The 15,527-nt window shown below is 41.5% G+C and overlaps 1 protein-coding gene across 1 annotated transcript in view; it reads left to right on the top strand.

The window, feature by feature from the left end:
• Window positions 1-15,095, top strand: part of robo4 (roundabout, axon guidance receptor, homolog 4) — a 33,745-nt gene extending 18,650 nt beyond the window's left edge. Inside the window, exons 15-19 of the mRNA XM_083987074.1 lie at window positions 86-190; window positions 310-457; window positions 5,168-5,386; window positions 7,060-7,409; window positions 13,934-15,095. Coding sequence (XP_083843200.1) covers window positions 86-190; window positions 310-457; window positions 5,168-5,386; window positions 7,060-7,409; window positions 13,934-14,121 — 1,010 coding nt within the window. The 3' untranslated portion in view covers window positions 14,122-15,095. The remainder of the gene's footprint in view (window positions 1-85; window positions 191-309; window positions 458-5,167; window positions 5,387-7,059; window positions 7,410-13,933) is intronic.
• The last annotated feature ends 432 nt before the right edge of the window (window positions 15,096-15,527 follow it).

Raw genomic sequence — 15,527 nt, forward strand, 5'->3', positions numbered from 1 at the left:
TATTGAAAGAATCATTGAAAATGTGATGGTGCTTGGATCCACACCATTTAAACAAAACTAAATCACCCAATTCATTCTCTCTCAGAGTTGCATGCAGTGAACAGCGTGCCTATACTGTCAACCAGAAACCAGGCTTGTCCATCCAGTGTCTACAAACAGAGACTCAGCCGCGTACCATCAGGCCAATATGGTACAGTATGTCTCACCAATGCTGTTTACTGTTGAGCTACAACATCTTTAAAATCTATATTGTAACAGCTTGTTTCCTGTAATTACTAAGTATGATTTACTTTGTGTATTTTTTTCTAGGTGGACATCCAGACTGTGGCAAAGTGGCCGGCTGCCCTCGCCTGCTGCATTACTCTGCGTCGGTGCACCTAGTGGACATGCTGCCCCCGCCTCCACCGATGCCTATGGACAACACCATGGACACACACAGCCTGACGTCAGACGAAGGGTAAGACAAACACACACATCAGACAAAGTGCTGAAGAGATGCTGCAACTGCCGCTACACAACTACTACTAACCGAGAAGCAGTGTGATAGAAGACTGCAGCACACAGGCACCAGGACTCATCAGATAAATCTATACTGACTTCTGTGGTGAGGGCCAAGTTCAGGTGTACATATACTGTATATTATATATGTTCACAGACACTGTTTTCAAAGAGATGAGGCCTGCATGTGCATTACATCCCTACAAGCTGCTTCTATATAGAGTATTGTATGTTCCCAAAGACTCACACTGCACTTTCTATTCAGTTCCCTTCCCTACAGCTGAGTGTAGCTCTAGTACATGACAGCTATTGAGAGGAAGAGCGACTGAAGCAGAGCTATTCATTTAGATCTGCTCAACTACTTTAACCTCCTGAGACCCTGCGTCCTCATACGAGGACATTACATTTTTGCCTCTTAGCACCATGATACTCCATTTTTTAAAACTTTGACCTATTAGCCACATTTAGGGACACTGCCTGCACCAACTTGTGGTGATATCACAAATTTCACCAATTTCTTTGGGGGGAAAAAATGGCGGGAATTTCAGCCGGAGCCTTCTATGGCAATTCCCAGAAGATAAAAGACCAAGATAAGAATTAAATCCAAATTTTATGAATGAAACCAGTGTATTTATGTACAACAATGTCTCTGTCTTCATATGGCATTAAAATTTGACACATTTTAGTAATAGTAGCAGACTAGGACATCAATAAATGTCACGTCCTCGTTTGAGGACGTTGGGACTATGTTATGTTATTAAAGTAACATGTTGTTGTCTTTTTTTGTGATATCACCACAAGATGGCACAGGCAGTGTCCCTAAATGTGGCTAATAAGTCACTAGGTAAGATAAGTTTTTAAAAATGGAGTATCATGGTGCAAAGAGGCAAAAAATAATGTCCTCGTATGAGGATGCAGGGTCTCAGGAGGATTCACATTTCTTAAAAACTACTTGTTATTACTTGACCGTTCCACTTCAGACTGATAGTACTTGACCTCAGGATGACACTCAGAAAAAATCAGGCCAATCTGATGTGGCATTTTAGAATAAAACCCCTTTGAACTTCCATATGTCACTGTATTCTATATACAGTAGGAGTCATTGTTTTTCGACCCGATGTCCTCGTATGAGGACACTGATTTTTGAGAGAACTACTTATTGTAGAAAGCTGAAATTTTGAATTTACACAAATTGGGCCCTTCTGGTCCCAAACAGCAAATGCAGTTTTTTTATGTTGAGATAGTCCCAGTGTCCTCATATGAGGACATCATTTTTTGCAAAAACTACTTCCTGTACAAAAACAAACTTTAGGTACTGTACTTATTAGGTCCTACTTATCCCAGATAGCAAGGAGAAATTAAAAATGCACACCAGAACAAAGCTCGGGTCTCAGGAGGGTATTATATTCATTTTAAATTCGTATAGAATAGTTTTGTTAGAGTTGTGAATCACTATGTGAATACATAAAACCTCAACCTTGCCACAGCATACGGTGAAATAAGATAAGATTAACCTTTATTGACCCCTGTAGAGGAATATAAAGGCAGGCAGGAAGGAATAGCGGCAGCATGGGGGAAATGTAAGAAATAACAATTTGATTAAATACAAACTCAAGAATAAATACGATAAAATATGGATACATATAAAAATATAGAAATAAATAAAAGTCTTTGTGCAGTTTATGCAGTGCAGTCTTTTTTAGGGTTTTTTGTGCGTTAGTGTGTCCTCTGCTGAGACATCAGTCCTGTTTCCACTGAGGAAGTTCCTGGTAAAATCTAGGAGGCAAGACCTTTAGAGGAACGTCCTCCCTCTCGGTCCTCGAAGCAGCTGTGTCTCCACTTTAGAGTAGGACCCGTATAAGACCCACTGGACTCTTGAGACAACATAATCATTGTCAGTAGCTTTCTACTAATGAGCATCTTCTATAGAAATTATAGTTATTTTGGCGCTTTCATCCCGCTTTGAGTATACTCAATCATCAGCACCGAGTTTTTCGGGATTCAGTAACTACCCAAAGGCAGAGACTCGTTGAGGACCTGTAAAGGTTCTGGGAGAAGGTCCTTTTGGGGGCAATTCATGTTCCTATGAAGACCTACGCTACCAACCCCAGCCCTGTAAAATGACCCCGTGTAGTTCCTGCAGTGGAAATGAGGCTGATGTGTCCTGCAGACTCAAGAGCAGCCAGTTGTCTACAGTTAATTGAGAGCAAAACACATGAATGACTGTGTGCACAGACGGGCGACATCCTCATTACACAGGAGACGTGTCCTCAGGCGAGATTGTGATACCTCCATCAGTGTATGTGTGTGTTTAGGTAGAAACACTGAGTGGGTAAATGTGGCGTGTATTATAAAAGTGTTCTGAGTGGTTGTGATGACTATGTCAATGCAGTTACTTTAGAAAACACTAGTGGCAGCGACTTGATGATTGTGCAGTGAACATTAAAGGACCCACAGAAAGAGCTGTTGCATCTACACACCACACACACACATCTACAGGCTTCATGGATGAGCAGATAAACTTGTTGTTGACATTGAGCTTTTCACAGCAGAGCCGTCTCTGAGATACATTGCAAGCACGCAGTAAAACAGGCAGCACCGTCATATGAGGAGACTGTGGCTCTGCCTCAGCCTCAAGTTCAAGTTCATTCAAGTTCACTTTATTTGTCCCCAGTGGGGCAATTAGCAGTGCAGCAGTGGGAGCCAAAAACATACAGCATACACACATCAAACATTTAACATACCACAGAAATGCAACAATACTTCACTTCCCTTTACTTTATTTGTCATTGTCATAATAACACAGTTATAAATAATATATATAATATATAAATAATAAATAACTACAAGATAAAACGCTGTTTTTATTTGGACCTAACCAACTGCTGATCAGCGGGCGCTTACCCTGGACGGAGAGATACGTGAATTAGTTAGGTCCAAATAAAAACTGCGTTTTTCCTGCACTTTGAGGGGCTGGAAAAAATGATATTATAGCGAATAATGGAACTGTGTATTTTTTTCAGGTAAAACCTCTTTTAGGCCGCGAAAATAGGCTGTTTCTTTGGGTCTGTTCTTTGATGTTGAACTGTATGTTGTAAATCTCTGGGCAGGGCTATGGGCTGGCGTTGCTAACGGGAGGAGTGCAGAGATAGCCTGGCTCTCGCCAGACCCTTGTAGTTCCGCAAAGCTCCACCAGAGGCGCTACGCTCAGCTTCACACAAGGGTATGGACTCGAGGCCAATGCAAACTTCTTCCCCGGAGCAAAAAATAATGAACCAATCAGGATCGCCGGGCGGGACTTTCTGAGGTGTGACGTAGCGCTGAAGCGACTGTTTGAGTCAAACAACAATGGCGGCTCGCAGTGAGGAGTCGTGCGTTGGCATTGATTCTGCTATTTCAACTGTTTTGTCGAATCTATCGAATATTAATTCTTTGAAAGATGAACAGAGAACGGTTTTGAAGGCATTTATTGGTGGCAAGGATGTTTTCAAGATAACGGACAAGTGGTTTATCCAATCACATACAAGATTTTTTTTACAAGGCCCCGCCTTCTGAAATGAATCGCCTATGGAGCAGTCCCAGACCCTTGTGTGGAGCTCAGCGTAGCTTTGCGGAACTACAAGGGTCTGGCGAGAGTCAGGCTAGTGCAGAGAGTCTTTTACTGCAATTAAAGTACTTAGGGGCTATTTGTAGATCATACAACCCCACTTTTAAAAAAATGCTACTATCCCTTTAATGTCCAGAGGAGCCCAGCAGAAGTGCATTGTGTGCATAGTACAATAATATCCCACACATACACAAGACACGCTGACATACTGAAACTCAAGATGGCGGCGTGCACAGACGCAGCGACCTGGAGCTCTTACAACTATTTTTCTCACTCTAAATGCAACAATAGCATAAATACATAATAAAAAGCACTCAATTTGTTAAATACTTCAAATGGATTGTTTATGTCTGTCAGTTTTAGCTAGTGGGAATCTGATGGAAGAAACTGAAAATGTTGATGTAAAGAATGAGAACAGATCAGACTAGATATAATCACACTGTAATCTCACAGTCCTACATTGCTTTTCCATCTTTTTGATGTTGATCAGTTATTCAAACAAATGTCAGAGCTCCCTAATCATGACCATGACATATCAAAGTTATCAGATGAGTCATACAATATTGAGTATTGAATTAGCTTATCAGTGCATAAAGATGGAGACAGAGGAAACAGAAACTCTGGCTCCATGTAGAGGTAATAAAAACTGCTGCTTACCTGGCAAACACTGAATCAACAACAGCATTCCAGGTCATTGAGCACAACCACTGTGTTGATTTTGCATTAACGCTTGTATCTGGATTGAAAATATAAAATATAAATGTAGTCAATAGACATGTTAAAGAGGCAGGAGCAGTAGAGCACAGACTTTATTACATCATCTGACATTTTGACATTAATGTGACTCCTTTAGAATTTAAATAGCAAAACAAACCCACTGCTCCCAGCCAAGAAATTGTTACTGGATATTTTAGCTGTTTCTGACAATTCTCTTTTATGGGAAGCTTGAAAGAAAACTGCTGTCTGTAGCTTCACATTAGACAGACTTTTGCCTTTTTTTCATTGAGGGAGGTTTATGATAAAAAACAACCTTCCTACACATGTAACCCTCTCTTCTCTTAGCTCCAGTCGGTCCACCAAGCTCACAGTGGACATGGGCTCTCTGCAGTCGGTGTCTGTTGCGTCAGGACACCACGGCCAACACGGACCCACCACCAACACCTACAGCCATGTGCCCACTGCATCCTACACCATGTCGCTGGATGAAGACCATGACGGCACTCTGACTGCAGAGGAGGCTACCCAGTACCTGGAGCTCAGCGACAAACCGGAGAGATGCAGGTACATTCTGGTGCAGAGTGGTGTTGAAATGTCAATATTGATCTAAAAAAGAAAGTTCCAAAACATTTTTTCAGGCAATCATTAATAATGCCAACTGCCATTGTATTGTATATTGTTGGAAAGCCTGATTAGTCACCTTTACAATGAGGTACTTGTAAGGATCGTGCGTTCGTGGATTGAGCAAAACAGCTAAACGTGTGGGTAGCGCCCAAAATGTGCCAAAATCCCCTGCAATATTGTCCTGTTGGTATTCACACATTCTATTAATAATAATAATATATTTTTTTTCATTTTATTGTGTTGCTTGGTGGATTGGATGATTACACAGTAATAAGGAAAAAAAAACAACAGATATTTTTTACACTTGATTCATTTGACACTTCAGTAATGTGTGGAAAATTCATACACATCCACAGCAGCCTGGCTCCTCCCCCTCATGCTGGTCACCAGCCTGCTCACATTTAGTTGTGGGATGGCATCCCATTCCTCAATCAGGAGACCTGGAGATATGGGATCACACTGACTCAGAAACTTATTCCGATATCTCACTGCATTGCCTTTGATAATTTGGCACATTTTTTGGGTTACCCACATGTTAAGCTGTGTTGCACATTCTACGGATGCACGATCCTTACCAGTTGTACCTCATTGTACAGGTGACTAATCAGGCTTTCCAGTTATATAAAATACAACACCAGTTGGTATTATCAAAAGAGACATATTATGCCCCTTTTCCCTAAAATTAAATAGTTCCCAGGTGTCTGTGACATGCTTCAGTCAAAATACCCCAAGGATCAAACATCACAGCTCTTTTCATCCTCTCAGAACAGCCCTGTTCAGAACAACTGGTTTCAGTGCCTGTCCCTTTAAATGCAAATGAACCACTGCTTGCCCTGCCCCATCCCCTCTACCAATACTCACAGGTAATGTAGAGGTGGTATTATGCAAATTTGAAAACTAATGACATCATTAAATGACAACAGCTCGTACATGGATTTCAACCTCAGGAGTCTGAAAATTACAGATTTTTTTTTTTCAATTCTCACAATTTGGGGTCAGAAGGCAAGACAAACACCCAGATATATGTTAAAGGGACAACGAGGAATTTTGGAAAAGCGAAGCGTTTTCACACTACATTTATGAGCCTCCGCGCGCACCATGAAATTCTTTGACCGGCGCAAGACAGACTCATGTTTTCATTCATCAATAATTAAAGTCAGAGGAGACGATCACATACCGTCGTAGTTCCGACCATAAACGGCGATTCGGTTGCGTTATTCTCATGAGTCGCCATGAAACCGAAAGTAAGGAAACGCTGGTCGGCTCGACCAGCATCTCCGCCACCACTAATAATAACAACATAACGATAGAGACAAAACGATATATTTATCGAAAATGGGCCCATTAACAAGTGTGGGTAGTGTAGATTCATCCACTTTAACGTGAGACTTTTTTATAACCAAATAGAAACTCCTCGTTGTCCCTTTAAAGAGCCTTCAAAAAGTGATATTTCATAATATGTAGGGGGAAATAGGGGAAAAATGAGTGATGACTGAAAAAAAACTTTCAGAATTTTTTTTGAGGAGTGTACATCATCATCATTTGTTCTTTCCCAGTCAGTGTAGTTGATACACATGTAGTAACCTGACCCTGCCATCGCTCTGTGTCAGCAGTGTCCTTCCTGAGCAGCGTCCCTCCCTGTCCCTCCCCTTCTCCCCCAACCTGGGCCACATCTGCGGGCCGCTGCGCTCCACCCACCCGGAGGACGACCTCGCCTCCGACGAGCTGGACGGTCCGTTGATCGGCCTGCGCCGCGGCCGCCTGCAGAGCACGCCTTCCTCCTGCTACAGCGAATGGGACAGCTCGCTGTGGAACACCTGGAGCTCGGTCACCGACGGCAACATGGCCAGCGCCCGCACCAGCCTCATCAGCTCCGTGGACAGCTGTTACACCAACGACAGCGCCAACTTTGCCCGCCTGCTGGCTGTGGCGGCCGAGTCTATGACCGCAGCTTCTCTGTCAGGTAAGAACAGGAGGAATCTGACCTGAGACCAGAGAATATACATCTGAGTACAATCTAATACAATAGTAATGTTTTGTGATCAGATTCATGTCTTTGAATGATATGAATTTAAATTTGAATGCTAATCGGTCTTTGCTTTAACACTTATTTAAAACATCTCAATTTTATTTTTAGTTAAAGGTGCAGTGTGTAACTTATTTGCCTTTTTATTAGCAAAAATCAAATAGCTTTTAATAAATACATATTTACTGAAGTCTAATCACAATGGCATACAAATGAAAGCTGTCTCGTAGCTTAGAATGAAATGTTTACAAATACATGTGTGGTGGTGCACCCAACCAAAGCTGCCATGTTGCATCGCCATCTTTGAATACCGTAGCCGAAAGGGGACAAACTTGGTGAGCGCTGCTCATTTCGTTTAATAAACGGACCACTCCAGTTCAACTGTAGCGGCTTACGGAGCTAACGGAGCTAACAGACCTAACAGACCTAATGGTGGTAACGGAGCTAGCGGCGCTAACGGCTTAACGGAGCTAACAGGTACTTGCCGATACCGATGACAGCATTTTCGACAGTATTGGAGTCATTTCCGATACTGGTTTCGGAATCGGAAATTACTCTACAATTAGTAATGAAACACCTAACTAACCTACCTACCTAACTTCTCACTGATAACCTATTAGTAGGGCGGATTAGCTGAACAATTGTTCACTTTGTGATTAAAAGCATGGAATTTGGTAGATGTGTTGGTGAATATGTTTCAGACAAATCTGGATATTGGGCCACCTCAAAACCGCCCCCTAGTGGCCGTGGCAGCCATTTGTTATGCAAATAAATGAATGATGAATAAAAACTGCCCTTTTAATAATACCAACTGGTGATGTATTGTATATTGTTGGAAAGCCTGAATTTTATGCTTTTATCACAAAGTGAACGAAATATTGAGCTGATCCGCCCCACTATGTGACATATCGTAATAATAATAATCTTCACCTCATCGCTTGATGATCCTGAACTACTCCCAGTCGTATCACCCGTGGAAGACACCATTTCCACAGAAGTTTTTTGGTCCTCGGAGGCCACCGTCACTTTGTCAACAGGAGGGGTGAGCGGGAGCGAGCGAGTGAGTGAGTGAGTGAGTGAGTGAGTGAGCGCTGCACATCCTGATGGAGCAAATCATTACTCAGACTATCTCAAGTTAATCCCACTTCTCTGTTGACCACATGTACACTATGTTCCAAACTCTGACTTGTGTTGTGGTTAAACAGCTAATCATGTTAGCTATGAACTTGAATGAGTTTTCATATTCCGGTGAGAATATAATTCATTATATAATTTTCTTTAATTATCAGAAGATACATGTCACTTATTTTCAGACACACAGTGACACTGAAACAAGCTCATGGTCAAAGTCCAGTTATCTGAAATCTGTGACTGATCTTCATATCATTTTAATCATATTTGTTTGTCATTTCTTATATTTTTTATGTTTTTGCAACATAGCCTGTTCTCAAAAATCGGATTAATAGTCAATATGACACCCTCTGTTTATTGACTCTTGACAGGGACTAGGAAATAGACAAAGAGCTAAAGCTCTAAACTCTTATTCAAGACAGACAAGCAGAGGTGGCACTTGTTATAAAAAATATAATATGAAGACACAAATATTGCGTAATAAGAGAGAAGAGAAGAAATGCTAGGAGAGGGAGGACTTAATTGCAGACAGCACATGATGTAAGAAGAGTCAAACAGTGACAGAGTTTCCCTGGAGGACATACGTAGACCTGGATGAAAGACACTCTCAGTTCAAAGTAAATACCCAGTTTGGAGAATTCATATTTGAAAGGAGCAGCCAGACAGTATTGTGTGTTTCTGTGACTGTCAGCAAATCCACAACCAACAGCCCGACTCACACGTCTGTAGTCTGTCTGTGGCCCTCATCCCTAAAGCTCTTTATTTCCTGCTGAAGATGTAAACCTGTACAAACAGTTCCTAAACATATAGTTTATTTAAACCTTGGTAATCCCCAGCCAAACAGTAGGAGGGGGAACATTGTTGGAAACTATATCAGTGGTGGATTAATACACTACATTAGTGCACTGGCCAATATCTTTGCTTTGCAGAATGGTGTAGTGCTTAAAATAAAGTGCAGTGGTGATGAAGGAACAAGCTGTTTTTTGAAAAGAATGGAGCTCTGAGGCAACAGAGATAACATACAGTAAGATACAGGTGCATCTCAATAAATTAGAATATTCATTTATTTCAGTAGTTCAACTCAAATAGTGAAACTCATATGTATAGATTCATTACACACAGACTGAAATGTGTGAAATGTCTATATTTATTTTAGTTGTAATGATTATGGCTTAATGAAAACCCTAAATTCAGTTCATTATCAAAGTTCACTATTGTAACCTAATCAGCTGATAAACTCGAAACACTGCAAAGGATTTCCTGAGCCTAAATGGTCTCTCAGTCTGGTTCAGTAGCTCCACTATCATGGAGAAAACTGACCTCCATCATATTCTACTTTATTCAGATGCACCTCTATATTAGACTTTGGATACACATAAACACACACACAAACATAGTTAGTTAATTCAGTGTTGCTTTTGTTCTACATCCAGTTGTAATGACTTATATGAAGTAGCGGTCGGAAACCAGTTTGACACCTTAAAACAATTAAACTCTTGTAACTCTTGTCACCAATTGTGTATTATTAATCAATTAGTTGAGTATGCAATCAATTCATTATAATATTGTATTTTCTACTTGTGTCATATGGATATGCAGGGGGTACTCTTGCACATTCTAGTGAGACTCTACCTTGTATGTCTTCAGCATCTCAATTATTACATATTTTAAGCAGTTTGCCCTCCTGATTGTAAACATGTAGTGACTTATTGTATAGTGTGTGTGTGACAGTGAGCATAATCTGTAAGTCATTGATATTTAAAACCACACCTACATATAAAGCCACTGCTGTAGGACAGTGTTTTTTTAGGATGCTTCTGTCAGTTGTGTTTATAACGTCCCTCCACTAGATGGCAGCGTTTGTCTAAGAACCGTCCCACTGGCAGCAAACCAGTCCTGTAAGGTGGACTGATCTGATACAGGAAAACCATGAAGCACACAATACAAGTCAATGATGTGTTGTCGTCCTGTTCAAGATTCTTATGGAAAAAGGTTATGACAGGTTTAAAAGTCACGTCCTCCTCTTTAGCATCTGTGTGTGTTCACCTTAGAGTGTGCACACATACTGTACATGTCTGAGTGGGTTTTCCATCATTATTCATGAACTGCAGTGCGTCTGTCTGTTGCTTTAAGAAATAAAGACAGATCGACTTATATTAGACCAACAGTCTCATATCGAAGGTGGAACCAGGCAGTTGCTTAGAGCGTCTCAGTAAATCAAACCTGCAGATGAGTCATTCTTCCCCCTTTATCGCTCCATCAGTCACTGTGCTCTCCCCCCGACAGGCTCCATTCAGCACTTCTCTATTTGCCAAACTCTCACGTTGGGCTGTTGTCTGCCTCTGCTGGTTTTCACTCACTCAGCAATTCATGGTGTGCAGCTCTCAACACACTCTCTTCCTAACTCCGACTCACCGGCGCCAAAGCCTCAAAACTCCTTAGAAAAATCAAAACCTTGTTCTTGTGTATTGAAATGTACAAAAAACAGTTTGAATTAAACCTCTTCACCAGCGACTCGACACTTCTACACCTAAAAACTGACTGACTTTAGGAGAAGAACAGTAGAACATGAGGTGAAAATGTTCACACAAACTTTACAAGAGTTACAGCATTTAATAACTATATTATGTATCAACATTGCAGTAGTGTTTGAGAACATTTCAACTTTGTATGGAAATAAGGAGGAAAAAGTGATTTATATTGATCCACAGATACACCACCAGTTTGGCATTTGATGCAAATCCAGTGTTTCATTTTGTTGCATGTGCATAGGCATGCAAAAGTCTGGGCACCCCTGGTCAAACTTTCTGTTAATGTGAACAGGCAAGTGAAAAATGAAATGATCTCCAAAAGGCATAAAGTTAGAGATGACACACTCCCTTTACATTTTAAGCTATATAAATATATTTCATCTTTTACATTTCCAAAATGACAGAAAAGGAAAAGGATTGGCCACCCTGCATAGTTAGTAGCTAGTAGCCCCCCCATTTGGAAACTATCACAGCATGTATATAGTAAATATCTTGTCTGATACCTTGGTCAAAGTTATCTGAGAGCTCAAGTCTCCTGGGTTTCCCATTCTTTTGCAGGCTGCTGCTTTATTTCCATTCTACTCACAAAAATAATATACTGATATTGTTTAAAATATTGCAGAAGAGTGTTTCATGTTTAACTTAATGTCTTTTGAAGATCATTCCATCTTCCACTTGCTGAACTGTTCACATTAACAGAAAGTTTGACCAGGGGTGTCCAGACTTTTGCATGCCACTGTATGTAACACTAATAATGATCTTTTTCATTAATACAGTGGAAGTTTGAACCAAAGCTAGTTTTCATGAGGAAATGCAGGAAGTGTTTTGAGAACGACATTAAAAGCTGTGAGAATGATTTTAAAACAACAACCAGCTTCACATTCACCAAGACAGAAGATGACTTGTGTGTCTTCTGTATTCTTTGGGTTTTTTTATGTATTATGTGTCTTCTGTATGTATTTTAGTTTTCTATGTATTATTATGTGTCATTTGCATATGGTTTATATTGTCACTTATGAATATGAAAAGACCCCAGGAAGAATAGCTGCTGCCTTGCAAAAGCTAATGGGGATCTTAATAAACCAAGCCAAACCAAACTTTAGTTAAGGCAGAGACCCGGTTTGAAGAGTCAGGGTTCTGCTTGCTTCAGACTGCGCCACAGTGCGTCATGCGCTGCCACATTAATCAGCAGGGCCTCTGCAGCTCGGGCCCCTTCAGCTACGTCTGCTCAGCTCTTTTGAAATGTACCAGTAACTCCAAAATCCAGAGAGGCTGATGCACGGACGTAATTTTAGGGGGGGACGCAGGGGACATGTCCCCCCCACTTTTTCAAAACGCCGTTTTTGTCCCCCGCTGTTTTTACCGTCCACAAACAATGTTACACTGTATTAACACTAGCACCGCCATTGCACACTATATAACCGCCATGAGTCGTTCATTGGACGAACTGTAATAAAGCGTTAATTAGAGCTGTATAGGTGTTACATTTGTCATAGTCTTTTAACAGCTACTCTGGGCCATGAAGTAGGCTGCACCCCGCAGCCTCCGCGAGGCAGGGGGGGCGGGGGGGGGCATACCGTAGGAACCCCGCCCCCGCCTGTAAAGCCAGGTTTCCACCGTATAAACGACCTTTTTTTTCTCTCTCTCTCTTTTACGGCAACATCCATAGTCCTTAGTGATCTTTGTTTGATATGTCAGGTGGAGCTGCCCATCATACCGACGCAGGATTGCCCCCCCCCCCCCCCCCCCCCCCGCGTGCGCTCACGTCGGCGCTTTACATGAAGAGCACAGCGACTCTGTTTTTACACTAGTTTGCTCCTAAATACTGGCTTTATAAAACGAATTTCGTTTTCTTTTGATATCATATTGATATTTCCCCCCTGAATGTAGGCTACAGCTCTTCTACAACTAGTCTGTCCAGTCTGGAAAATAATTTCTGCACCGTGCGTGTGTGAAGTGTGGACGTGAGTGTGCATCTGCGCAGCCTGCGCACGTGTACACACAGAGATACACATTAACACGCACGCACGCACGCACACACACACACACACACACACACACACACACACAGAGAGGGGGAGAGAGAGCGCATAAGCCCAATAATGCCGGCGCAAATCGGTGAATTCTCTGGTCGTCCAATGAACGAACGTGGCGGTTATAGGTAAAAATGAGAAAACATGATCGATATTTTTTTGTGTGAGTAATATTGATTGTATTTAACAAAACGGGGTGCTGCCCAACATCATTTTAGGAAAAGTCACAGACTGGTGGACTTCAATGTATTTTTTAAATAAAGTTATGCACAAATGAAAATCAAAGTCGTCCAATGAACGGCAGTTGGCGGTTCTAGTGTTCATAGTCACAGCCATAGTCATTGTTCAGTCATTGTTTTATCTGTGCATCCCTAGTAGAAAACTAAAAGAACTGCTAGAAAACTGTAAGAAACTGAAAGAGTTTGGGTTTTATTAAAAATATGTCCCCCCCACTTCTAAAATCAAAATTTCGTCCATGGGCTGATGTAAGATGGCACTGTTTGTTTTGGTGCCTGGGATGTACGAGAAGAGTCTTATTTTCAGTGACAGACATCTGCTTCAAAGAAGCTCCTAAATTTGCTTTTCCCCCCCAGAGAATCAGCGTGAAAGGTGTTCCACGGAGGATCTTGAAATGTTTACTTAGTCTGTTACCTTCTCCGAGGGGGGGTGGGTGGGGGAGAAAGGAGGGGTTTCTGTTTTAATATAATTCCCCTATAACTGGATGTATTGAAAAGCATGTCGACATGTCGTCCTCCTCTGTGTTTAGACTTCTCTCCGCCGGCGTCCCCCCTCAGCGCCATGTATCCGTCGTCGTATCGTGGCGAAGGCGACTCGTTCGGGGAGGCGGAGCCTGTTCCGGCGTGGGACTGGAGCATGGCCTGGGTGGAGGAGATGGAGGCTCAGTACAGAGCCCACTACCCCGGCAGGAGCAGCAGCAGACCCTTTAACACATAAAGGACCCGGACTCTGCTCGGGCCACGACGAGAACACGACCTCACGGCAGGAGACCAGAGCAGCGTGAATCTGCTTCAAACCAGTATTTCAGGATGTGAAGTGATTTCCCACACATGAACAGATAATTATCTGGAAGTGAAATATAACTTCTTGATGTGTGTGGGTCACCCCTGCATGACCGCTGTTACTTGTCTGAAAGCCTTTCACCAGTTTACCTCAGGGCAGTCCCGCTATACTGTTTTGCATCCTTCAAATAACTTCCATTGAGTCGCTCAAGTTTTTTTCTCTTTCTCTCTCCCTCATTAGAGAAGTGGATAATGAGATAGTTCCCTCAGGATGCTTTCACCCAGTGTGATTCGAAAAGGCCAGAAAGACACAAAGACAGGATGCAGCCAGAGCACAGTCATTAGACAGAAGGAAAAGCTCACAGCGCATGTTCCCCGTCTTCTTCTAGGATTTGATTAGTCCTACCAAATACACTGTAGCACAGTGGGCTTTTTCTCTTTTTGTACAGACTGATTTACTGCTCACATGTAAATATGCAGCATATTCAACAGATGTTTTAAGAGTTTTTTTTTTTTTTAACTCATTCCAGATGATTTACCACTTTCTTTCTTTTTTTTTTTCCTTCTGGTGATTTAATTGACAGTCTGGGAATTCTTTTATGAGATTATTATTGCCTTGTTACACATCGTTTGCAACAAAGCACACAGAGTAGCTGTGATAGAAAGCATTATTTTGTTGACATGTATTTGAACTAACTTAGGGGCTATATCTTTAAATAACTTGAATCTTAGTGAGAATACAGGAAGTGTTTTGTGTGAAAGTGCTGTATACATAGCTTAGTCTATTTATATCTGCTGATTTTTTTTTATAAATTCACTAATGATAGAAGCATCAAAGTTTTATATTTGGTAAGAATTTGCATTTTGTTTTGTTTTTTTGTACACATTAGAATTCAGTTGTGTTTTATAGTTAAGAATAAAATCTTTGTATTGGTTGAAATTAAATTTGTACTTGTTGCGAGGACCTTGTTGTGTGTGGAATGTGTTACAAGCCTCCATATGCTGTCTTGTGATATTGGAGACATTGCGCATCCCCCCCCAAGCTGATGTAAGTAAACATCCAGCCTGCAGGATGGATGTGGGTGGAGTTTCTCACTGAGCTGTGGAGTGGAGGAAGTGGAGTATCTTTAAATTACACACACTGCCTCTCTGTGTCCTGTGGGCTGCGTTTTAATTGACCCCTGCTGTTCTTAATGGCCATGTAGAGCATGAAGGTGATGTTTAGACCTCATCTGTTTAGCTTGACTAACCAAGGCCGACAATGCTGCACTACCTGATAATGCCTGCTAATTACAAACCCAGTGGAGAGAATAATTAAACCTTTATCTATGTTTTGTTTTT

The sequence above is a fragment of the Trachurus trachurus genome, assembly GCF_905171665.1.
Source record: "Trachurus trachurus genome assembly, chromosome: 14".
Taxonomy (NCBI): Eukaryota; Metazoa; Chordata; class Actinopteri; order Carangiformes; family Carangidae; genus Trachurus; species Trachurus trachurus.